This window comes from Eurytemora carolleeae, unplaced genomic scaffold (genome assembly GCF_000591075.1).
Source record: "Eurytemora carolleeae unplaced genomic scaffold, Eaff_2.0 scaffold86, whole genome shotgun sequence".
Classification (NCBI taxonomy): Eukaryota; Metazoa; Arthropoda; class Copepoda; order Calanoida; family Temoridae; genus Eurytemora; species Eurytemora carolleeae.
In genome coordinates, this window is record NW_019396290.1 from 113,649 (window position 1) to 141,060 (window position 27,412).

Consider the following 27,412-nt stretch of genomic DNA (forward strand, 5'->3'; position numbering starts at 1 on the left):
CATCAATATATTTAAAAACTAGTCCCTTTAAACATGAATTTATTTTAGGACTATGGAGGAAGCGGACACAATAACATCAAGAAACAAGGAGTTTCAGGTCTAAATATAAACTTTAATTTGAATATTTAATCAGGAAAATATTTAGACTCAATATTCGCATTTGCATTCGTATTGATAATTAATTTACAGTTTTAAAGAAACTGTAGGCGTAATCTTTAGGTGACCCTCAATTTGTTCGGTGGCATCCCAATCACCCTTGAAAAATTTGTGCGGTGGCATCCCAATTCACACTTAGACCTTTGTACGGCGGCATCCCAATCACCCTTGAAACCTTTGTTCGGTTGCATCCCTCTTCACCCTTGAAACCTTTGTACGGCGGCATCCCAATCACCCTTGAAACCTTTGTTCGGTTGCATCCCACTTCACCCTTGAAACCTTTGTGCGGTGGCATCCCACTTCACCCTTCACCCTTGAAACCTTTGTGCGGTGGCATCCTACTTCACCGTTGAAACCTGTGTGCGGCGGCATTCCAATCACCCTTGAAACCTTTGTGCGGTGGCATCCCACTTCACCTTAAAACGTACCTTTGTGCGGTGGCATCCCAATCACCCCTGAAACCTTTGTGCAGTAGCATCCTACTTCACCCTTGAAACCTTTGTGCGGTAGCATCCCACTTCACCCTTAAAACGTACCTTTGTGCGGTAGCATCCCACTTCACCCTTGAAACTTTTGTGCGGTGGCATCCCACTTCACCCTTGAAACCTTTGTGCGGTAGCATCCCACTTCACCCTTGAAACTTTTGGCTGATGACGGCTTTATCCTTATTTTATTGTTTATAAAAACGCTTGTATTTGATGAACTTTTTGTCTGAAAGCTGTTTTATTTATAAGAAATATTGATATTTACCCGCTATTAATCAAAGAAGATAAGTATTTCCATTTGAATTTTCAAAAACCCGCATTGGGCATAACATATTCTTAATATTATAGAGGAATATCTGTGACGTCAACTGTGTTCAAACTGTACACTAGCGTACACACTTTTTCTACGGAAATTTGAATACCATTTAAGAGATAAAAAATTAGGTTTCAGATCCTTTAAAACTGTTAAAAATTCTCGAAATGATCGTTATGATAATAATAATAATGATGATGATAATGATTATAATGATAATAATAATTAAATTATTGATAATAATAATAATAATAATAATGATAATAATGATAATAATGCTGATGATATCGTAAATTATGAAAAGTAAATTAAATTGGGTTTTAGGTCAAAGTTTAACGCTGTCAAGTAGTTCACCCATTCAGAAACACAGCAAAGATTTCAGGTAAAAACAGAGTTCTTTTTCAAACTCGAATTTTATAATCCCTATATCTTTGCAACCTGATGGTGTAACCGTAACCTTAGATTATTTGAGCTACAACAGAATTCTTAGTTTGGAATATCTAAGGTCTTCGCGACATCAGTTTGCAAAGATGTAGAGATAAAAAATCAGAGTTTGTGACAAAAACTCATTTCCTTTAGTTAAACGTGGATGTTTCACTTTTGTGCACAGAGGGTATGACACAACGAGCCTTTGCAGATTAACCTTTAATAGTTTTCAATCTTTTTAGCGTCATTAAAATAATGCATATTATTTCTTATAAATAGGACACACGTATGTTTAAGGGGGCTTTGAAATGATTGTCCTGGAGGAAAATTCCTAACAAAATTTTCTATTTCTATTTTCTATTTCTTTGAAAATTAAAATTTTTACCATGTGATCCAGAGCGCATTTCTACATACCTTTTACCCTGACGACTTGTTGATAATAACCTCTCCCTTCCAAGAGATTATGGCGTGATGGACCGGACCGTTGATGGGTTAAATTGACTGCCGACGATAAATTAATGTAATACTCCAATTAAAGAGTAATACATGATTACTTAGCAGAGGTATTCTTAAAACCTTTGCTTGAACATAACAGATGGAGATATCCTTGTTTTTCTTCCTGAAAAGTGCAGTTCATTTTTAAATAAATATCAGAGGACATAAATGAAATTGAAAGACTGGATCTCTTTACATTTACAAGATTTACAAGACGAATATTAAGGTTTAGGTTTAATGGGTACCTTAATTTGGAAATCTTGCATGTAAATCTTTATATGGAGAGTCACTTGAAATTACTGTGACAATACCTTTAATTAATACAAAGAGGTACGCACCGAACAGAGTTAATATATATAATAAGATCGACATAATAGTTGATTAGCTCTTGTTCTATCTGTTTTATCTGGAGTAGACTGGTATCGATGCTGTGTGTGTGAGACAGCCACAAATCTTTAAACGACATGAACATAAAGTATATGAATGTTCCCTGTTTAGATCCCGAACTGTAATTAAGGAAGCTATTATGGAAAATGATTTCCTCAAGAATCTTTCCTCGGGTCAGGTCAGAATCTTTCCTTGTTAAATTGAATAATTCAACCTTTGATATTAAAGCACTTGTACTTTAAGTGCTGGTGAGCATCGTTTTTAAACATTCAATGTTTTTAGACTTTAAGGGGCTAAATAAGAACCTGCAATGTGAATCCTAATTACAAATTTTTATAGTTATTAAAAATGAATATTAAAAATCCGTTTTGGCTTTATGTTTGTGACCAGAGAAAAAAAATCGCATAATTTTATTAAAAGTAAACAATATTTGCAATGTGCTAAATGCCTCACATTTTTGTGAAGCACTTTGAACGTTGAAACCTCTAAATTTCTCAAAACGGACCTCGAAACGCACCTGAAAACGGACCCAAAAACGACCTCAAAACGGACCTTAAAACAGATCTTAAAAGGGACCTTAAAACCGACCTCAAAGCGGAGCTCAAAACGAACCTTAAAAACGGACCTCAAAACGGACCTCAAAACAGACCTCAAAACGGACTTCAAAACGAACCTCAAAACGAACCTCATAACAAACCTCAAAACAGACCTCAAAACGGACCTCAAAACAAACCTTAAAACAAACCTCAAAACATACCTAAAAACAACAAAACATACCTCAAAACGGACCTAAAAACCGACCTCAAAACCGACAAAACGGACCTCAAAATGGACCTCAAAACATACCTCAAAACGGACCTCAAAACCGACCTCAAAACCGACAAAACGGACCTATAAACCGACCTCAAAACGTACTTATAAACCGACCTCAAAGCCGACCACAAAACGGACCTCAAAACGTACTTCAAAACGGTGCCCATCAGTAATTCTAAGTAAAATGTTTGAACACCAAAGAACCATTTTAAAATTAAATCTCAATTTAGAAAAAAAATGAATAGAAATCTAAAACACAAAAGCACAGATGATTAACAACAAAAATTGGGTTTGAAACTTTTTCAATTATGTAATTTTTCTGAATGCTTATTTATCTTAAAATTGATTGAAAAAAAGAGCTGTCGTATATAAGTTGTACAATATGTACATTTTATATAAGTTGTACAATAATTATGTATAATTGTGTATTTATACATAAATATTTACTGTACAATTACATGGTTTAGGTAAGAGAACTGGTGGATGCTATGTACGAGAAAACTATTCCTAAAGGCTGTTACGTCATCAGAGAAGGTTTCTATATCTTATCATTCTTATATAAAGATTTAATAAACACTTTACAGTTAATCATCGTAATCAAGTTTATTGGGACCTGAACTACAATTATATAAATTCCGTCTGATTTTAATTAAAAGTAATCTTAAACTATTTTTAAAATTCACTTAAGAAAATGTAAATTTTTTGTTTTTCAAATTTTCAAAAATAATTACTTCATATTGGCACTGAGAAAAATGCATTTTTAACTCTTCCTTCAATATACTTGTTTTGTGCTAATTTTTTCAAAATTATATTATAATGTATTCTGCAGGTGAAAATGGATCCCACCTTTACGTATCTGGAGAGGGGGAGTATGACGTCATCAAGGTGGGTTGTTCTTAGGTTGTCCTAAAGTTGTATTAGGGCTGTCCTAAAGTTGTATTAGGGCTGTCCTAAAGTTGTATTAGGACTGTCCTAAAGTTGTATTAGGACTGTCCTAAAGTTGTATTAGGACTGCACTTAATTTGTCTTAGGACTGCCCTTAAGTTGTACTAGGACTGTCCTTAAGTTGTACTAGGGCTGTCCTAAAGTTGTACTAGGACTGTCCTTAAGTTGTACTAGGACGGTCCATTAAGTTGTATTAGGACTATCCTTAAGTTGTCTTAGGACTTTCCAAAAGTTCTTCTAGGACTGTCTTTAAGTTTTACTACACTTCAAATTAAACATTTAAAAATGATATAGCTTGAAAAATCCCATCCATAAAGTATAACTAAGTAAGATTAAGTGCTTTTTTGATAATATATATCTTTCAATCTACAACTTTTCTTGGTTTGTATGTTAATGATGGTTGTAAACTAGAATTACAGGGAGGGGCCTAACCTTTCTTAATTTTCAATCGTCATTCGTCTAACCCTCCTTTGCTTGATTCAATCTTTTACAATCTTCTTCTAACTGAACATTTGCCGCTCTAATTCTAAAACCTTATATATTAACAACTTGAAGTCGTAGATCTTTGATAGTTCAACCTTTAAATTCTACTAGATCACATGGACATACAAGATATGGGGATTAGATGATTTTACTTTGAGTCAAGTGTTCTGTTTTTTAAATTACAGAAATTTAATTTTTTTGTTTTTGTTTAGGAAGGAAAGGTTCTTGGAAAGCTCGGAGTTGGAAAAGCCTTTGGAGAACTTGCAATTTTATATAACTGTAAGAGAACTGCTTCTATCAAGGTAAAGTTATATATATCTATAAGGAATTGTGCAAGGTCAATTCATGATACAAGGTCAGTTTTATAATTCTCGGGTTTTTTTTGTTTTAAAGTCAGTTCATGATGAAAGTTCAGTTTTAAATTGAGGTCAGTTCATGATGCAAGTTTAGTTTTAAATTGAGGTCAGTTCATGATGCAAGTTCAGTTTTAAATTGAGGTCAGTTCATGATGCAAGTTCAGTTTTAAATTAAGGTCAGTTCATGATGCAAGTTGAGTTTTAAATTGAGGTCAGTTCATGATGCCAGTTCAGTTTTAAATTGAGGTCAGTTCATGATGCAAGTTGAGTTTTAAATTGAGGTCAGTTCATGATGCCAGTTCAGTTTTAAATTGAGGTCAGTTCATGATGCAAGTTCAGTTTTAAATTGAGGGCAGTTCATGATGCCTGTTCAGTTTTAAATTGAGGTCAGTTCATGATGCAAGTTCAGTTTTTAATTGAGGTCGGTTCATGATGTAAGTTCAGTTTTTAATAGAGGTCAGTTCATGATGCAAGTTTAGTTTAAATTGATGTCAGTTCATGATGCAAGTTCAGTTTTAGTTTGAGGTCAGTTCATGATACAAGTTCAGTTTTAGTTTGAGGTCAGTTCATGATGCAAGTTCAGTTTTAAATTGAGGTCAGAAGTTTAATTTCAAATTAAGGTCAGTTCATGATGCAAGTTCAGTTTTAAATTGAGGTCAGTTCATGATGCCAGTTCAGTTTTAAATTGAGGTCAGTTCATGATGCAAGTTCAGTTTTAAATTGAGGTCAGAAGTTTAATTTCAAATTAAGGTCAGTTCATGATGCAAGTTCAGTTTTAAATTGAGGTCAGTTCATGATGCCAGTTCAGTTTTAAATTGAGGTCAGTTCATGATGCAAGTTCAGTTTTTAATTGAGGTCAGTTCATGATGCAAGTTTAGTTTTATATTAAGGTCAGTTCATGATGCAAGTTTAGTTTTAAATTGAGGTCAGTTCATGATGCAAGTTTAGTTTTATATTGAGGTCAGTTCATGATACAAGTTCAGTTTTAAATTGAGGTCAGTTCATGATACTAGTTTAGTTTTATATTGAGGTCAGTTCATGATGCAAGTTCAGTTTTAAATTGAGGTCAGTTCATGATACAAGTTTAGTTTTATATTGAGGTCAGTTCATGATGCATGTTTAGTTTTATATTGAGGTCAGTTTATGATGCAAGTTCGGTTTTAAATAGAGACCAGTTTATTAGTTATCATGCAGTTAGTATTACAATGTTAATTTATAAGTCAAGGTCAAGTTTTTTTATTTTTTGAAGTCCAAAGAAACGTTTTTATGTGATACGTCTAGATTATCAATACACCTAATCAAAGTAAAGGGTTGTTGACCTAGGATGTGGATTGAAGATAATGTGCCAAACATATCATATCTTTAAACCCAAAACCAAAAGGATTGAATTAATCTATTATTTAAGTTAAAATCAACCCCCTTCAAAAAAGTCAAAAATAAGTTGTTTTCTGTTTAGGCTGTAACTGATGGTAAACTTTGGACGTTGGAGAGGTCTGTCTTCCAGACAATAATGATGTCCACAGGATTAAAGAAAACAGAAAAACAGGTTGAAATATACGGGGTTCGACAGGATAAAAGAAAACAGAAAATCAGGTTGAAATATACGGGGTTTGACAGAGTTAAAAAAAACAGAAAACAGGTTAAAAAATATACAGGGTTTGACAGAATTAAAGAAAACAGAAAACAGGTTGAAATATACGAGGTTTTACAGAGTTAAAGAAAACAGAAAAACAGGTTTGAAATATACGGGGTTTGATAGGATTTAAGAAAACAGAAAAACAGGTTGAAATATACGGGGTTTGACAGGTTTACAACTGGATAGGATCATTTTGGAGAAAACTGAATCCATTTCAATAAATCTCTTTTTAGTTCATATTGCTGGGAGATTCTGAAAATAGTTGTTAAACGTTATTAATAAACCTAGATTCCTAAACTATTTAAATAATTCCTGCTATTTTGTTTCTCCATTTTGCACTAGAAAACAGAACCACAAGTTTGGCGAAATAAGTATTAACACGTCTACCGACATATTTGTAAACTTTAAAATATTTTCAAATATTTAGATTTTAAAAATGTTCACTCTTTTTGTCATGTTTGCGATTGTAAGGTTTACGCCTTTCTGCAGGCAAGGTTCATACTGTTTACAATGTTCCGACAAAATTCTAAGAATTTGTAATTGCATTCACTGTATTAGTTTGTTTACAGTGTTTACAGTTTACCAAAAGATTACTTAATTAATCTTTTTAAAAAGACTAAATCTCTTTTTTTACTCAAATATAATGTTTAGTTGGACACCTGGCAATTAGTTTATTGTTTTGTACAACTCTAGTTTTCCAGTTTAAAGAGAAGTAACAAAACTAAATTTTAATTGTCACATTAAGATATTCATGTAAGGTAGGGTATAACAGGTCGATTCATATTCAATCCAACCTTTTTTGGAAACTTTAATTAGACTTTTTCTTGATTAACTACTGAATTGAAGGAACTTTGGAAAATAAAAATTGCAAAAGAAAAATTTAATTTTTACAATAATATAAACGTAAATATTGTTCAGGTGAACTTCTTGAAGATAGTTCCCCTGCTGTCCACCCTCCCCTCCACCCTCCTCTCCAAGGTCTCCGACGTGTTGGAGCTCGAGGTCTACAAGAAGGGAGATTATATTGTTCGAGAGGGAACATCAGGTAAAAAAATCATTACCCCTTTTTTTACAAAATACTTTACCCAAGTATATTAGGAATGTTTGCGCGAAGTTTCTTTGTCGCTGAATTGGGAAAAAAGATGATTTTTTTGGTTAAGATTATTTAAAACTTTAATGTCAAAGTTTTACCTTTCCCTGAAGTCTTAAAAAATCAAGGTGGGACTAAACTGTTTGGGTAGATTCAGCAATAATTAAGAAAATGTAGTTTTAGTTTATCGTTTTCTTGAAATGATATGGATTGAGAAACCTCAACCCAGGGGAACGGAAGGATATTTGATGAAAGGTCGGAAGTGACTTTTATATTTTGTATATTACTGATACTGCAATGTTTTTGTTTTCTGTAAACATCTTTTTCCGTGAATTGTAAATCTATTCCTGTCATGCAACCTAGTTTTAAATATGCTTGAAACATGTGTGTAATTTAAAATATTATTTTCGCTTAACATTTTCGGAATTTAGCAAGGTAGGGAAGATATATTAGGTAGCTAGGAAAGCAATTTTTAATTTCAATTGGTGAGGATTTGCACTTTTTTCAGGGAAAAATATTTTTTGAGTTAAGAAAAATGCTTGAATCTGGGCAATATATATTTTAAAACTTATTTTTTAACTATTTTTGGGGAGATGGAACAATAATTCTTTTTTTGCGGAGTTTTTTAGTGGAATATATTTTCCCCTGCTTTATGGGAAAGTATACTCGGTTAAAACCGGACAAGATAATTTATAAAATAAATATCAGAAATGGTAGAAATAGAAAGAAAAAATACAAAATAAAGTAACTGTACAAACATTAATGACATTTTGATTTAAAACTAAACCCAGCTTTAAGGAAGTTTTATATCTTCTTATTACTTAATTTAATTGTTTTTAGGAGACACATTCTATATAATCTGCGATGGGAGTGTGAAGGTTACCAAAAAAGGGGAAGGAGGTTCAGAGGAGGAGATTAGAACTTTAAAGAAAGGAGATTATTTTGGAGAACAGGTATTATACTTAGACAGGTAGACAAACAGCAAGTTTTAAAGGTTAATAGTAAGGTAGTTAGGTAGTTAGCTAGCTAGATAGCTAGTTAGCTAGTTAGCTAGTTAGTTGGTTAGTTGGTTAGTTGGTTGGTTGGTTAGTTGGTTAGTTAGTTGGTTCGTTGGTTAGTTACTTTGTTACCTTAGTTACTTAGTTACTTAGTTCTTAGTTACTATGTTCCTTAGTTTACTATTTTCTTTAGTTTCCGAGTTACTTAGTTACAATGTTCCTTAGTTACTTAGTTACTATTTTCTTTAGTTACCGAGTTACTTAGTTACAGTGTTCCTTAGTTACTTAGTTACTTTTGGTTACTTAGGTACTATGTTCCTTTGTTACTGAGTCACTATGTTTCTATGCTCCATTGTTATCTATAGCTACGTATAGTTACTTAGTTAATTTGTTGCTGAGTTCCTTACTTCCTTAGTTACTTAGTTACTTAGTTACTTAGTTTCTTATAGTTATTTAGTTACTATGTTCCTTTGTTACTTAGTTACTTAGTTATTTAGTTACCTAGTTACTAAATTACTTAATTACTTAATTACTTTGTTACTTAGTTACATATTTACTTAGTTGCTTAGTTACTTAGTTACTTAGTTACATAGTTACTTAATTACTTAGTTACTTATTTACTTAATTACTTAATTACTTAGTTACTTAGTTACTTAGTTACTTAGTTACTTAGTTACTTAGTTACTTAGTTACTTAATTACTTAGTTACTTGGTTACTTATTTACTTAATTACTTAATTACTTAGTTACTTAGTTACTTAGTTACTTTGTTACTTTGTTAGTCCTTAGTTCGTTTATTAACTAGCTTATCCTTCTAGTTTAAATATGCATTTTTCCCCCAAAAAACCATAAAATAAATGCATTTTCCTGACCAGTGACCACATTTCAGATTAACTGCATCTAGTGAATATCTGGCCTAAATCTGAATTTATATCTCTGGATGATTTCAATTATATATTTTGGGAATACGAACTAAACCTTTGCCAAAACACGTTGGCGAGCAGATATAAGATTTATACAGTCTAGATAATTTGGCTTCCAACAGTTAACAGGGGCTTTATAAAGTGAAAACATCAAGATTTGTTTAATATAAAGAAGTTTTTATTTTAGGTTTATCCTGTTTTATTTATTGTATATTCATGTATGCCGATATAATTTTTATCCAGCAGGAATTTTTTTGGGATGCTCATGTTTATTTTTACTCGCCTTCATTGCTTTTTTTCTACTTTTTCAACCAACCTATCTTTATATAAGTGGAATACTGTCCAATCAACATATTTATCTATTTATATATTTATATATGTTTAACATTTTTTTATTTATTCATCGGTCATCTTTCCATCCATATTTCTTACTAAACTTTTTCATTAATCTATCTACCATTCTGACTATCTACCTGTCTATCTATCTACCATTCTAGCTATCTATCTACTCGTCTATCCACCTATAAATCTATCTATCTATTTATCTGCAGGCCCTGTTGAAAACTGACCTACGAACTGCAAATGTTGTGGCAGTCTCAGACTCACTTGAATGCCTTACACTGGACAGAGAGTAAGCTTTTTTAAATTAAAAATATAAAATTTAAAGGGACTGTTCGAATAATTACAATTGGAACTTATTTATTAAGAGTTACACAGCTAATGTACGACGCTATTCCGTAAACCTTTTCCTGGCAAAAATTTAGATTTATGGAGCAGAGGCCATGGAAGGAAGTTGCTAGGCTTAATTTATTTTAAGATAACAAATACCCATATATTCTTTAAAGTGTTACTCAGAGAAAGATTTAAAGGGTATCGTTGTAAATTTTGCATTCGACATTACGCCGACTGTCTCTTTTAACAACTTTCGTTTTTCTTTTTTATTCGATTTAATGAATCGACTAAAAGTTGAAAATTATCCTTTTTCAGGTCATTTTTCCAGCTCGTTGGAGATCTTAACGAGCTTAAGGACAAAACATACAAGGTAAATAATCGTGTATTCTTAGATTAGCGTGAACTCAAAATAGAAAGTCAAATTTACATAATATTAGATTAGCGTAAACTTAATACATAATACATACTCATATTTACCGTTCCCAACAATAAATGATGTCTGTATTTTTTTTGGAAAACAAAATAGAGCTTAAACCGGAGTAAATTCCTTTCTAAACATTCAATAGACAAGTAAGGTGTTAAATTCAATAGACAAGTCAGGTGTTAAATTCAATGGACAAGTAAGGTGTTAAATTCAATAGACAAGTCAGGTGTTAAATTCAATAGGTGTTAAATTCAATAGACAAGTCAGGTGTTAAATTCAATAGACAAGTCAGGTGTTAAATTCAATGGACAAGTCATTGGTGTTAAATTCAATAGACAAGTCAGGTGTTAAATTCAATGGACAAGTCAATTGTGTTAAATTCAATAGACAAGTCAGCAGTTAAATTCAATGGACAAGTCAGCTGTTAAATTCTGAGGTTCAATGTTTTTAGGATATTCCAAATGGTCGGGATGAGAAGCATGAGACAGATATACAGCAGACTAACAAGGAATATATTGATGTTACACTTGATGATTTAGAGGTATGTACCTATAATAATGTCATGTACATCACAATCAATATTATGTACTACTATAGCTGAAGGCATTGCCCGTGAAAAAAAAAAAAATTTTTTAAATACTTAAAAAATTTCCGCCGTTTGGCCGGCTACAGGCAACATATAGATGAATTATATAGATAATCTATTTTATTTACATTAAAATCAATATTATGTACATAAAAATCAATATCATGTATATCAAAATCAATATTATGTACATCAAAATCAATATTATGTACATCAAAATCAATATTATGTACATCAAAATCAATATTATGTATATCAAAATCAATATTAAGTATATCAAAATCAATATCATGTACATCAAAATCAATATTGTCAATATATTAATATTTTGTACATAACAAGAAATATAAGTACATATCAATAAACAAGCTAGAAAATAAAATTTGGATGACTATCAGTACATATTTTAAATAAAAGTATTCATCTATTCATTAATTTTGTTTCTGGTGTTTGCAGGTATAAAAATGCTAATCATTTTATTGCCTGGGTAATAATTTTTCAGAATACTTAAACTCAATGATATTTAAATATTCAAATCATTCTAAGGTTTAATGGGATGCAAAGTGTCATTATAATTATTTACAAAAACTTTACATGGAATTTTACTTTACCAAGGGGGGTTCGAGGTATATGTACGTAACGTCTCAGTAAAGTAGTTATAAAATATTTAATATTTATATCTCTTGTGAAAAATTAGTACTTAAAGAGTTAAGTTGCTCCATGTTGTACATACATACTGTATATTGTACAATATTCACTCTCACTGAACAAGGTACATATATGGGACAATGGGTTTAAGGCTATCTTACAAAAATTTCACTTAATTTTTTTTTGTTATTTTTTTTTTAAGCCAATCCTAATATGTGTAGATCACAGATTGATCAAGATTAGATGTTTCTGAAACCTTTTAGCGATTCATTTTTCGAAAAAATCCAATATAAAAATATGTTTTCGATATTACCCCCTCTCTTGATTGATTTATAATCATTGAGAAGATTATTATTATTTGCATATTTTTATTGGTAGTTTTAAAATTGATCTCAATTATTCTCAATTATTAGTTATGTTACTGTGTGTACTGTATATATATACCGGGATCAACCAATTAGCCTGTCAATAATAATTATAGAAATAATATTTAAACAGATGCTTTAATTATTAAATAGCTAAGGGCGGACTTGATTAGTAATTCTCCTTCCATCTTGAACAAATCAATTAAATTGCGATCAAAGTGTTCCAAATACCTAGCCTTACTATAGGAGACAAATTATAGTAATTCAACTCAGCGAGAAGTGATTTGCAATAACTTACAGTAATAACCAGAAAACTCTGAAATAGTTACAAAGCAATAGTTTTACTTATTAAGTAACTAATGTAGAGAAATGGTTCAGTTTACACTGCACAATTGCTGTGTCTCAAGCTCATTGGCTATTAAAAGTTGTCTCTTGAGTTTAAAGTCGTCTTCCTATTTCAAAGTTTTCTGGTTATCACTGTAGTCCTTTCTAAGAATTAAAGTTTTGAGACTTATTCCAAAATGCTGTTGCACAAATAGAAATTTATATTTGATAAACTTTAGAAAACCAGCTGAAGTGACCTGCGTTGCCCGTGGAATATTGTAAGAAATCGAATTTAAAAACAAACAAACTTATGTATACATGGGTTCCCTCAAATAATTTTCAAGCCAATATACATAACATATATACAAATATACAGACATATATTTATATATATATTATCGATGGGTTAACTTTTTTCTTATAATTTAAAAAACTTGAGTCCGAATTTAATGAATTTTAGCCGCGTCTCAAATCCGCCAAAAACCGGTTTCAATTAGACGTAGGCTTTAATCTTGTAACATTGAATACATACCAACCAACCATATTTGAGCGGCGTCTCAAATTTAAGCCGCGGTTCAAATGCTTTAAATTTGGTTTGGCTAAATATTAGGATTTTAGAAATAAATTTGTAATACTCGTCAGTGATCTAGAAATGCAGAAATATGTTTGCTTAGATAAAATAGACTATGTTTTAAATAATTCTATTGATGATAATATTTATCCCTATTTTAGGTTATTGCTACCCTAGGAGTGGGCGGGTTTGGTAGAGTTGAACTAGTCAAGGTGATAATCAAGAAAATCAAGATTTAAGCCCCCTTCTCTCCCTTCTCCCCATCCTCCAACCCAGCTCTCATAATCAGTCCAATCTTTAAAATTTTCAGAAAAAAAACTTAAATTTTTACATTTAGCTTTCTTATTGGATACTGTACACATTATTTTTATTTTTTCCACAATTTCTTTCGTGTTTTTAATACTCCTCGGCAGCATGGGTTGGATCTTATTTAAATAATATATGTGGATTTAGGTGAGGTGAGGTGTTAAAACGTGTTCAGGCGTGTGATTTGCCCGGGTAGCGGGACACTTTAATGTAGTAACAACATGTAAAAACGATTTTTTGTCTTTAATGTCGTCTTGTTTTTAAAGAATTAAAAAAACATGAATAGATTACCTTCTTCTAATCCTTGCAAATGCAAATTTATGTATTAATTACTCGTAAAAATGTAAATAAATCTATTTAATCTATTTAGAAATTTTCAACTTTGATGTTTACAGCACCCGGACATTATCTCACGTCCGAACACTTTATAACATGACACCGGGTTTGAATGCTCTGCGACTAAATCACTAGAACATGTTTCTTGGCGTTGCTCACAACTAAAAACGTGTTTATGTCAAGATGAGATTACTATATTTCGTTTCAACAGCTTTCCTTCCAAGGGATTGACGACAAAACTTTATTGACCCTTTAAAACATAATTCTAATAATTCTATTCAGTAGAAACCAAAAAATTCATAATTAAGATAAAGTTTAAATGCTTCCGTAGTTAATCATTGATTCCAATTCTTGAACCAATTCCAACCTAACCAATAACTCTAAATAATCGAAATACATATATTTAACTGAATAACATCTTAAATCAGTGGGAACTCTCAATCAGAAAGGAAATTAAGGCTCACTCACGTTTTTATTAAAAGTGAAATAGCTTTTTTTAAATGCATTCTGCATTTTATTTCTGTAATATCAAACTAAAGATGAATTTAATCTAGACACCGTTCCGTGTCAGGTTTGGTGTAAAATTCTTTTATTTTAATTGTTCACTTCTCTAAGAAAACTACTGTCTGTACAATTTGAATTATTGTATATCGTATGTTGTCCAGAAAACTAATAGTTCTTGGAAATACATATTTTAATATAGCAATCTCATGAGTATTTGATATTGTTCTTAAAGTGACAGTAAAGGAAAAATGAAAGGAGGTATAGGCTGAAAGCTAATCACTTTAGCTCTTGATCGCGACCCATGAAAGTCATATCTGATGTTCCTGTCTCGAGAAATTGATATAAAACTGTGTCAAATCTATACGAAAATTAAAATATATACAATTTATTATAAAAGTAGTAGGTTTAAACAGATCATATTCAGCAAATAAGCAACCAATCTGAAAACGATGATATCCCAGAGAAAGCTAATTGTAATTTAGGTTTACTTTTATATTTGTTGTTTCTATTTTCAACAGATTTTATTCATAATTTATTTTTACGTCCGTATTACTTGACCAGAAATTCCACCAAAGGCAGTGCAGTAAAGTGGTCACGTGATACAGGCGGAGACACCTGACCAGTATACTGCTCTGCCATAGGTTATAGTTCTGGTCACGTGATTTAAGTTTCAGATTTTCTAAATTTTACATATATGAATTTTCGTATAATTTTAACACAGTTTTATATCAGTTTCTCGAGACAGGAACATCAGATAAAACTTTCAGGGGTCGCGATCAAGAGCTAAAGTGATTAGCTTTCAGCCTATACCCCCTTTCATTTTTCCTTTACTGTCCCTTTAAGCTAATTGTTTTATCAAGAGCTTAAAAATCAACTTTTCAAGTAAAACGGGTCAAAGCATATTGTACATTTTCTGTGTTTTATGTTAATTAGACTATTTCAAATCATGACTTTTCCTATTCCACAGTTTTATGGGGTTTACAGTAGTTTTGTTTCTGTTCAGTGTCGGAACAGGCCTACTCTGGCGTATGCCTTGAAATGCTTGAAGAAGCAGCATATTGTAGAAACCCAGCAACAGGAACATGTTTACTCAGAGAAGAATATTCTATTGGCTTGCAGGCATCATTTTATTACAAGGTAACTTTAACCTCCAGATTCTTTAAATGTAACCTCCTGTTTCTATATATGTAACCTCCTGTTTCTATATATTTAACCTCCTGTTTCTATATATTTAATCTCCTGTTTCTATATATAGTTGTAACCTCCTGTTTCTGTATATGTGACCTCCTGTTTCTATATAAGTAACATCCATTTCTATAAACCATTCGATTGTCTCTTTATTTTAATATTAAAGTTTTTATATTGATGTTACCTTTTGTTCTTTGATGTTACAGTCTGTATCTTTATGTTTCAAATTGTATTCTGATGTTACAGTCTATGTCTCTAAATTACAGCTTGCATATTGATGTTACAGTCTATATCTTGATGTTACAGCCTGGTTATTGATGTTACAGTATGTATCTTGATGTTACAGTCTGTATATTAATGTTACCGTCTGTATATTGATGTTACAGTCTGTATATTGATGTTACAGCCTGGTTATTGATGTCACAGTCTGTATCTTGATGTTACAGTCTGTATCTTGATGTTACAGTCTGTATATTGATGTCACAGTCTGTATCTTCATGTTACAGTCTTTGTCTTGATGTTACAGTCTGTATCTTGATGTTACAGTCTGTATCTTGATGTTACAGTCTGTATCTTGATGTTACAGTCTGTATCTTGATGTTACAACCTGTATCTTGATGATAAAATCTGTATCTTGATGTTACAGTCTGTATCTTGATTTTACAGTCTGTATCTTGATTTTACAGTCTATATCTTGATTTTACAGTATGTATCTTGATGTTACAGTCTGTATCTTGATGTTTCAGTCTGTATCTTGATGTTACAGTCTGTATCTTGATGTCTCAGTCTGTATCTTGATGTTAAAATCTGTATCTAGATGTTACTATGTCTGCTTCTTTGTCAAATTCTTTAGCTGAGACCTTTGAAAGAATTTGATGTGAATATTAAGGTTGAGACACAATTTAAGCTTAAAATGGAAGCACATATTCATTGGTCTATTCAATAGGGAGTGTTATTCATCGAATTTTCGATCTATCCATCTATCTATCTATCCATCTAACTATCTATCTTTCTTTCTATTTATCTATCTTTCTATTTATATCTTTCTAACTATCTCTTCATATCTATGGCCATAAATATGTTAACAGATGTGTCTTATAAAGTTGTAGATCGTAAAAACGGTTCCAACTTTTTACAGGATATAAAAACTAGGGAGTAGGGTTGTAAGGTGCAGAATGCACTGGAAGGAAGAAGTGATTAATGAATAAACTAATTTACTTTAAATCTTGAATTTAAAAAAATGTAAGATTAACGATTGCGACTGAATCCAGGTCCAGTGTACATTCTCTATCTAACCCTGTCCACTTGATTATAAATGATTAAAAAAAAAAACTAAAAAAAGGATTTGTCCTCCTCAGAATGAAACGTTGTAGTTCTTGAAAGAGTAGTTTTTATTGTTAACAATATTTTCGAATTTATTTATAAGTAATCAAAGAGAATTTTTTTGATTGACAGCTTCTCTGTTTGTGTGTATAATCAATGCTGTTTGATAGCTTGGAATAAATCAAAATTGATATCGAAAGTCATTTTCATTGTATTGATATAATCGCCTACCACTGTAGATTATAAGACAGATTAATATCTGTATAATAAGTTAAATGACGCAATGAACTGTCAGATAAATGCATTTTTTTGCTCCCATATTCAGATGTTTGATCTTGATACTACGCAGAAAATGCAGTTTTAATCATGTCACACAATGCATTGAACAATGCGTATTGCGTACACGCGTGCTTGGAATTCAAGCCATTTGCATTATGTTGGCACACACCATCACGTTCCCGGGGGAGGGGGTGCGGGGTTGGTCCCCGGGTTATATACAGTTGTTTGGGGGTACATTAATGCGGTGAGGTCATGCGCGATTAATAGTGCATTTTCTTGGTACTGCAGGTCGGTGAATTGCAACTTTTTTTAGGAAGAGAGGAGAGCAAACCTACTAATTTAATTTCTAGTTTTATTTTCATTAAAAAAGTATCAGAAATATAATTTCATTTATTCTAAATCGTTGGTTATGATTAATACAAGAAATAAAAGTGGTAGTGTCTTATTTTCTGGAATTCCCAATTGAAGCTAAATTTTGATTAAATTCGCCCTTTATATGATGATTAATTGATAATTCAAAAATCTACGGTTTTGCAAAATATTAGCAAGTGCAATTACAGATTTTGACCACAGAATAATTTGCACAGTTTTTGCCACATTACAATATCTGAAGTTCTGAACCATGAATTAGAATTTGGCAACTGTTGGATAAGGTAGAAAACAAGAATCTCCCCCCCCCCCCCCCCCCNCCCCGCCTACACTCGACTATTAAAAGTAGGGCGGATGAGCCTCCTGACACCAAGACAATGTTAAACCAACTATTAAAGTAAAAGATAGATTTATTTAGAATTAGACAAACACTCCACCTTGTCTGATGTGTAAACAAGCTGGAAACGGCCTCGTTATCTGTCTATTAGAGACAACTTGATTGCTCTTTGCTCTTTATTATTCACATCAAACCCATGGAATTACAATATAACTGAAAACTCTCCTCATCATTTTCTAATCTGAATATCTTTGCAACCTGACGTTGAAGATCTTTCATATTTCACTATGAATTCTGCAAAGGAATTGAGTTTTTGCCACAAAATCAAATTTTCTAAACCATATGTCTTTGCAACCTGACAGTGAAGACCTTTGCTATTTCAAATTTGCACTATTTCATCTAACAGAATTTATAGTTTGAAATATCAAAGGTCTAGAATATCGATATAAGGATTAAAAAATATAAGTTTGTGGCAAAAACTCAATTCCTTTTAAAAATATATCGAAGGTTTACACCATCAGATTGCAAAGATATAGGGATTGAAATAGTAAAATTTGAGGCGAGTAAATGATTCTTTTGAAAAAGTAAAATGCAGGGAACAAACCAGTTCTGGTATATGTCACGGCATCTATTCAGTGCGTGTTAAAAAACTATTTGAACAAAAATTTAGTAATTTGAAAATCTCCTCAAAATCCAGTACGTGCAAGAATCATGACATGAAGATATTTAATCTTAAAACTCGTAGATACAAATACGCTTTTAACCTTTCTTTATATTTCCTGTAAAATGTATTTATATTATGCCCGGTTGTTGACTAGGCACTAAAAATGTTTGTATGTGTCTAGTATGTGTTTACCCAGTGTTTGTTAACTGTGTTTGCTGATATCAACTTGTGTTTGTTTACGTCTCTAGTTAACCCTGTATACTTTCAGAAGAAATAGGAGATTTACGAGAAAGGGTAAAATATAGAAAAAGGGGTGTTCAAAGTTTTTAAGATGTCAATCGTAATGTTTCACAACCGTTATCTCATCAGCTTTTATAAAACAGATAATCGGGTTGTTTAGGGAAGAATTTCGTAACTTTTCTAGTAATTACGAATCGTGGATATGTCTGTTGCGTAGACGAGCAAGAAAATGTCCTACATTTTTATAATTCTGGATTGTTCTTAGTTTTCTACCTAAAGTTTACTTGATCCTGTTTTCGTGATTACTTGAATTATTCAAATTCTTTTCTTTTCATATTTTAAATATCACGATTAACAATAATTATCTAGAAATTATGATACCCATTTTATTCGGAAAAATGATCAATGTTTATTCCTGGCAAAAACGGTTTATTACAACTCACAACTAAATGTAAAACATGAAGTTTACATAAAAACACTTTTATAAATCATAAAAGAACGTTTAACATACATTCTTTATGAAATTGGGGGGAAAACAGAATTTAATTTTGTTTTCATTTTTAGGTTATTCAAAACGTTTAAAGACAAGAAGTATATATATATGCTGATGGAAGCCAGTCTTGGAGGAGAGCTCTGGACTATTCTCAGAGATAGAGGTATATTTTTATACATTGAGGTACATTTTTCTACATTGAGGTACATTTTTATAAATTGAGGTACATTTTAATTCATAGAGGTACATTTTTATACAAAGAGGTACATTTTTATTACATTGAGGTACATTTTTATACATTGAGATACATTTTTATACATTGAAGTACATTTTTACACATTGAGATACATTTTTATACATTGAGGTACATTTGTATACATTGAGGTACATTTGTATACATTGAGGTTCATTTTTATACATTGAGGTACATTTTTATACATTGAGGTACTATTTTATACAATGAGGTACATTTGTATACATTGAGGTACATTTTTATACATTGAGGTACATTTTTATCATTGAGGTACACTTTTATACATTGAGGTACATTTTTTATACGTTGAGGTACATTTTTATACATTGAGGTACATTTTTCTACATTTAGGTACATTTTTTATACGTTGAGGTAAAGAAACTGAAGATACTGAAACATGTGTTTACGTAGGATTTCATTTTATGAAAGAAAAGAAGGGATGAAGAATTATACAATCACACAATATATACAGTGATAACCAGAAAACTTTGGTATAGAAAGTCGAATTTAAACTCAAGTTATGCCTTTCATTAGTGCAATAAACATGAGGCACTGCAATTGTGCAGAGTAAACAGACCCATTTTACTCAATAAAAGTATAAAGGGATAAAATTGACAGAATAAAAAGAATTGACAGGATAGACAGGATAAACAAGATAAACAGGATAAACAGGATAGACAGGATAGACAGTATAGACAGGATAGACAGGATAGACATGATAAACAGGAAAGGCAGGATAAACAGAATAGACAGGATAGACAGAATGGACAGGATAGACAGGATAGACAGGATAGACAGGATAAACAGGATAGACAGTATAGACAGTATAGACGGAATGGAAAGGAAAGAAAGGATAGATAATGGTGTGATTGATCTGGGTATTCTTGATCTTATTGATGTGTTGATATATTTGATCCGATTGATCTGATTGATCAGATAAAAGAATCAACTGCATATATAAGGAGCAGTGGTATGATTCTGCAAGGTAGAAGATTATATGTAGATGAGATTTGAAAAATAAGGACTGATTGAAATGAATATCACATGCGTAATACCTGCCTACACCCTTAACCAGACAATTTTCATATCATTCAAATCATGCTTCAGCTGATATCAGCTAATTTAGAATATGCTAGAGACTAGCAAGCTTGCTAGCAAGTTTAACAGTATCTTATGTACAGAAATATGTATTTAGTAGTGACTAGTGACAATCAAGTTTAACAGTATCCAATGTACAGAAATATGTATTTAGTAGTATACGTTAGTGACTAAGAAGCTTACTAGCAAGTTTAACAGTATCTTATGTACAGACATATGTATTTAGTAGTGTATACTAGTGACTAGTAAGCTTACTAGCAAGATTAACAATATCAAATGTACAAAACTTTGTGTTTAGCAGTGCAATTTAGTGACTAGCAAGCTGGCTGGCAAGTTTAACAGTATAATATGTACAGAACTTTGCGTTTAGTATATAGTGTACACTAGTGACTACAAAGCTTCTAGCAAGATTAACAATATCTGGTGTACAAAACTTTGTGTTTAGTAGTGCAATTTAGTGTAGAAAGCTGGCTAGCAAGTTTAACAGTATAATATGTACAGAACTTTGCGTTTAGTATATAGTGTACACTAGTGACTACAAAGATTACTAGCAAGTTTGACAGTATCTCATGTACAGAACTGATGTATTTAGAAGTGTACACTAGTGACTACCAAGATTACTAGCAAGTTTGACAGTATCTCATGTACAGAACTGATGTATTTAGTAGTGTACACTAGTGACTAACAAACTTACTAGCAAGTTTAAAAGTATCTTATGAAATATGTATTTGGTAGTGAACACTAGTGACTAGCAAGATTGCTAGCAAGATTAACATTATCTTATGTACAGCAGAACTTTGTGTTTAATAGTGCACTCTAGTGACTAGCAAGCTGGCTAGCAAGATTAACAGTATCTTGTGTATAGAACTGATGTGTTTAGTAGTGTACAGTGTAAAGGGTTGTCATTAAAGGATTTGACTTCATAGTTAAATTGGCTTTATTGATGATACACTTTTTACAGAAAAAAAACAAAAAAAATGTATCTATAAATTTATACTGAATTAGGTTTAGGACATAACATTTTTTTATTTCTAAAGTATGAAACAATATTAAAATTCTACAACGAACTGAATAAAAAAGTATTTTTGTGGAATTGAGTTTTTATTAGTCGCTACCCTGTTAAGTTTAATACAGCTCATTTAAAATTAACTGAATAACAGTTTTCATGTCATGTTTGCATAAAATGTTGACAATGCAAAACTAACTAAGCACAGAAGCTAGAATGTTTTGGTAGAAGGAAATTATATTTAATCGGTTACACTGTGTACTGGACTGTACATAACAAAGGGATTCATTTTTTAAAGTCAAGAAAAAAAATGGCCAACATGGGGTCTGTCCTAGAGAACGATTTTTAGACCCCCCTCCCCCTCTTATAAGTCTTTTACATGATTTCAGCAAAATTATTTTTATTTATTTTTTATTATTTTAGGGTTAGGTTAGGTTAAGACAATTTCTGGGTCAAAAAATCGCTCCCTAGGAAATTACCGCCAACATGTTTAGAAAAAACGTCACCTTTAAATTATTTGGAGGTTCATGGCAAAACAATAGTAAAAAAAAGTTTAACCCTACATTTGAGCAATAAATTGATTTAATGTAAATATGTAAAGAATTTGGTAAATGAATGTTATATTCAGGATGGTTTGATGACAGCACTACTAGGTTCTATATTGGATGTGTTGTCAGTGCATTCGATTATCTTCATTCTCGTGGTATCATTTATAGAGATCTCAAACCAGAGAACCTTCTGCTAGGTAAACTATCATTTATAGAGATCTCAAACCAGAGAACCTTCTGCTAGGGAAACTATCATTTATAGAGATCTCAAACCAGAGAATCGGGTTTTCAAATTTTTTTATAGAAATTTTTTTAAGTTAAAATGTATTAATTCTGACCAACCGTAAACCTTCCTTGGGGTCATGTGAGTTACTACAAAAAGTTTGGACTGGGATTCAGCTGTTTTGACGTTTATTTGACACGAACAAACCAAAAGACATGTCAAAAAAAAAATTTTTTCACTCCAACACAACATTTTTTTATTTTACATAAAATTGTTTTTTTTTTAACTTTTTTGTGCTATTACAGTAAGTTTTGATACATGTTTATGCCTGTTTAAAATTACTCAATAAGTCTGTACTTTGATTATATTATAATAACACATTTTTGTCCTTACTTACCGCCGTTAGTTTTTTTCCTGTTTAGTTTATTTACTTGTTGCATGATTAGACTGCCCTAAATAAATCTTAAGCCAATGCATAACAAGTCATCAAAGTCTGAGAGAATTTTTAGAAATAATTTGGATATCGGTCAGAAACTTAGTTATAATTTTACCCCCCTCACCCCTGTCAATAAATACCTGATTGAGTATACATTTGATATTTCAGAATTTAATGTTGTTTGAAATATCAAAGTTTTATACTATCAGGATGCAAAAGTATACGGATTTGTGTATAGTTCCTTTTTTGCAGCAACTTAGATTTTTCAATGTATAATGTTCTGTGTTACTTTCACAAGTTTTATAATTCAATTTCCAACTTTCTTCGTATTATAGTTGTAGTTGTTTTCTTTGTATTATAGTTGCAGTTGTTTTCTTCGTATTATAGTTGTAGTTGTTTTCTTTGTATCATAGTTGCAGTTGTTTTCTTCGTATTATAGTTGTAGTTGTTTTCTTTGTATCATAGTTGCAGTTGTTTTCTTCGTATTATAGTTGCAGTTGTTTTCTTCGTATCATAGTTGCAGTTGTTTTCTTCGTATTATAGTTGCAGTTGTTTTCTTCGTATCATAGTTGCAGTTGTTTTCTTTGTATTATAGTTGCAGTTGTTTTCTTCGTATTATAGTTGCAGTTGTTTTCTTCGTATTATAGTTGTATTTGTTTTCTTTGTATTATAGTTGCAGTTGTTTTCTTCGTATTATAGTTGCAGTTGTTTTCTTCGTATTATAGTTGCAGTTGTTTTCTTCGTATTATAGTTGCAGTTGTTTTCTTCGTATTATAGTTTTCTCCGATCATTGGAAAGTAAATTAAAAGCAAGGTTGCTATTGCCAAAATGTTTCGAATAGATCATTTAAAATAAAAATGGATGCGCAATGTACATTCTTATAAAGATGTTTTTTTTGAAAAATATGAATATTATTTCTTTATCGATTGTTTTGCTTGGGATGGAATCCCAATAAATAAACTAAGGGTTAAATAAAAGGTTATGTTAAAATAGTTTTATGTTTTATTTTAAATATAATTTTTTTGCAGACAAGGAGGGGTACATCAAGATGGTGGATTTTGGATTCTCCAAGCGAATAGATTCTGGGAGGAAAACCTGGACCTTCTGTGGAACCCCTGAGTATGTTGCCCCTGAGATAATATTGAACAAGGGGCATGACAGGGCCGTGGATTTCTGGTCCCTGGGTATCCTTATGTACGAACTTCTCGCGGGAACGTAAGTAAAATTGTATTTCTTCATATTAACAATATTTTGTTGATTTTAAATTTTGAACTCTTTAGGATAATCTATGCATGTTCTTTCATGTTCTTAACTGTCTTTTTTTTTCAATAATTTTGTAATTCGACAAGACAACTTATTATAAAGGAGGATAAAAACGATTCTGGATAAAAAAAATATAGAATTCAATTTTCATGACAACGAAATAACTTTTTGAAACTTTCCTTGATATATTCGTTAATTGTATAATTTCACTAGATTTCTGTTAAAAACTTTATTGAGCAAGAATGTAATGCATTAAATCCTTGATATTGAGAATATTTGCCGTACGAAACGGGACATGCCAAATAATTAATTAAGTTATTTTTAATCTTGGTGGGAAACATGTTTTTATTCTTTCTTCTATCCTCAAATTAGGTTTTAGTATCTCATTAGAATTCCAAGTTGAATTGAAGCATGTGGTTGGAATTTGTCTCATCAAATTAGAGGTTTTACATTGAAGGAAGGAAATATTTTCATTTTAATAAAATAAAATTTGATAGAGGATGTGCTTCACAAAAATGTATTAAACTGTAAAGCTCTAGAACACATGCAACAAATATTTGAATAGACATAATTTGAAATGAATGAATTTATGTAAACCACACAAGGTATATTGCCAACGGTGGTTAGTTTCAACAATTTAACAACTTAACAATTCAGCAACAAAAATCTATTTGAAATACAGAAATAGGAAATTCTAAAATTCTAAAAGATTTATTTTTAGACCTCCCTTCACTGCCTCAGATCCTATGAAGGTTTACAACATTATTCTCAAGGGAATTGATCAGATAGATGTACCTCGTCATATCAGCAGGTAACTATACATTGAAAGGCGCCTAGGTACTTCTCAGGGTATCAAGGTATTTTTCAAGGTCCCCAGTATAATTCACACATGCAAGTTTCTAAATACCTTTTAATGTAAGATACTTGCTAGTGTAGAATTTCTGTGTGATTATGTGAGTGTGTGTGTAAGTGGTTGTCTGTTAAAATACTACTGTCTGAATGTCAGCAATACTTTAACCTCATGCCCATATTAATCCAAGCTACTGTTACATCTTTTGTTAAATCTAAATAATCTCTAAATCCAAATTTGTGTTTTACAAATGGCCTTCAACGAGACCTGTAATAAATCAAGATTTCATGATAAATCTTGCTTCCTTCCTTCTCCCAATCTCCACTCCCTTGTACCTTTTATTTCCCCCCCCCCCTATCCTTTCATATTCATTCACCAGCCTTTTCTGTTTTTATTCTTTTTATTGTAGTTTCTAGAGCTTTTCGTATTTTCATTTCTTTAATGCTTTCTTTTGATTTTTTCAGCTTCAGTTTTCCTAAATTTATCTGTTCTATCTGAAAATCTGTCCCAGGCAAATAAAACTTTAGTTATTTTTACAGTGCTATTGACGAAAAGAGTTTATGGAAATGTAATGGTCATGAAATTGTTGTCTAATACAAATACAAACTGATAATAGAATGATTCATTCACATTCTTCTCCTTGTCCAGGGTTGCCGTGACGTTAATGAAGAGGTTCTGCAAGGAGAACCCTGTGGAGAGGATCGGATACCAGAAGGACGGGGTGCAGGATATCAAGAAACATCGATGGTTTCAGGTACAGATATTAGTGTACAGTGTACAGATATTAGTGTACAGTGTACAGATATTAGTGTACAGTGTACAGATATTAGTGTACAGTGTACAGATATTAGTGTACAGTGTAAAAATATTAATGTACAGTGTACAGGTAAAGATATTAGTGTACAGTGTAAAGATATTAGTGTACAGTGTAAAGATATTAGTGTACAGTTTAAAGATATTAGTGTACAGTGTACAGATATAAGTGTACAGTGTAAAGATATTAGTGTACATTGTAAAAATATTAGTGTACAGTGTACAGTGTAAAGATATTAGTGTACAGTGTAAAGATATTAGTGTACATTGTAAAAATATTAGTGTACAGTGTACAGATATTAGTGTACAGTGTACAGATTTTAGTGTACAGTGTAAATATAGTAGTGTACAGTGTACAGTGCAAAGATATTAGTGTACAGTGTAAAGATATTTGTGCACAGTGTAAAGATATTAGTGCACAGTGTAAATATATTAGTGTACAGTGTACAGATATTAGTTTACAGTGTACAGTGTAAAGATTTAAGTGTACAGTGTAAAGTTATTAGTGTACAGTGTACAGTGTAAAGATATTAGTGTACAGTATAAAGATATTAGTGCACAGTGTAAGGATATTAGTGTACAGTGTACAGATATTAGTGTACAGTGTACAGTGTAAATATATAAGTGTACAGTGTAAAGATATTAGTGCACAGTGTAAAGATATTAGTGTACGGTGTAAAGATATAAATGTACAGTGTACAGATATTAGTGTACAGTGTACAGATATTAGTGTACAGTGTGAAGAAATTAGTGTACATTGTAAAGATATTAGTGTATAGTGTAAAGATGTTAGTGTACAGTGTAAAGATATTAGTGTACAGTGTACAGATATTAGTGTACAGTGTACAGATATTAGTGTAAAGTGTACAGATATTAGTGTACAGTGTCCAGATATTAGTGTACAGTGTACAGTGAAAGATATTAGTGTACAGTGTGAAGATATTAGTGTACAGTGTAAAGATATTAGTGTACAGTGTAAAGATATTAGAGTACAGTGTAAAGATATTGGTGTACAGTGTAAAGATATTAGTGTACAGTGTACAGATATTAGTGTACAGTGTAAAGAAATTAGTGTACAGTGTAAAGATATTAGTGTACAGTGTAAAGATTTAAGTGCACAGTGTACAGATATTAGTGTACAGTGTACAGATATTAGTGTACAGTGTAAAGAAATTAGTGTATAGTGTAAAGATATTAGTGTGCAGTGTACATATATTACTGTACAATGTACATATATTACTGTACAGTGTAAAAATATAAGTATACAGATTACAGGGTACAAATATTACTGTACTGTATACATATATTTCTTTACTGTTACATACTACATATATAAGTGTACAGGGTACAAATATTACTGTACTGTGTACATATACATAACTGCATGTACATGTACATGAATTTATTACTGTGCAATATAAAGATATAAGTGTTCAGTGTACTAATGGTTTTAGGTACAGATTTTAGTGTACACTGTATAGATATTAGTGTTGTTCAGTCCATACATGGTTTCATGATACAAATATTACTGTTAACTAATATTTTGCATATGTTTTCAGGGATTTGACTGGGACGGATTAAATGCTAAAACTCTGACTCCTCCCATCCTACCAGCCGTCGCTTCAGCCTCAGATTCATCCAACTTCGATAAATATCCCAGGGATGAAAATATTCCTTCAGATGAACTGTCTGGATGGGATAAGGACTTTTAATTCATCCATCCTGAATGGATGAATCGTTATTTTCTGTGTAAAGGGATAAGTGTAATTCTAATCATCCCCCGACCAA

The 27,412-nt window shown here is 31.5% G+C and overlaps 1 protein-coding gene across 1 annotated transcript; it reads left to right on the plus strand.

Moving 5' to 3' along the window:
• LOC111700247 (cGMP-dependent protein kinase, isozyme 1) lies at positions 1-27,412 on the plus strand. The gene is made up of 20 exons (XM_023471121.1): positions 1-97; positions 1,279-1,336; positions 2,374-2,440; positions 3,543-3,609; positions 3,905-3,960; positions 4,716-4,805; positions 6,316-6,405; positions 7,414-7,540; positions 8,426-8,538; positions 10,057-10,136; positions 10,493-10,547; positions 11,053-11,142; positions 13,257-13,307; positions 15,245-15,378; positions 19,206-19,297; positions 22,120-22,236; positions 23,727-23,913; positions 24,683-24,772; positions 25,460-25,565; positions 27,184-27,412. The coding sequence occupies exons 3-20, from the start codon at positions 2,402-2,404 to the stop codon at positions 27,334-27,336; spliced, it is 1,737 nt and encodes a 578-aa protein (XP_023326889.1). The 5' UTR covers positions 1-97; positions 1,279-1,336; positions 2,374-2,401; the 3' UTR covers positions 27,337-27,412.

What these genes read in the sequence shown, in the direction of transcription:
- LOC111700247 (XM_023471121.1), top strand. Translation starts at nt 2,402, where the DNA reads ATGGAAAATGATTTCCTCAAGAATCTTTCCTCGGGTCAG. An exon ending in TTACACTTGATGATTTAGAG is followed by an intron (nt 11,143 to 13,256) that starts GTATGTACCTAT and finishes TCCCTATTTTAG; the next exon opens with GTTATTGCTACCCTAGGAGT. An exon ending in GACTATTCTCAGAGATAGAG is followed by an intron (nt 19,298 to 22,119) that starts GTATATTTTTAT and finishes TGTTATATTCAG; the next exon opens with GATGGTTTGATGACAGCACT.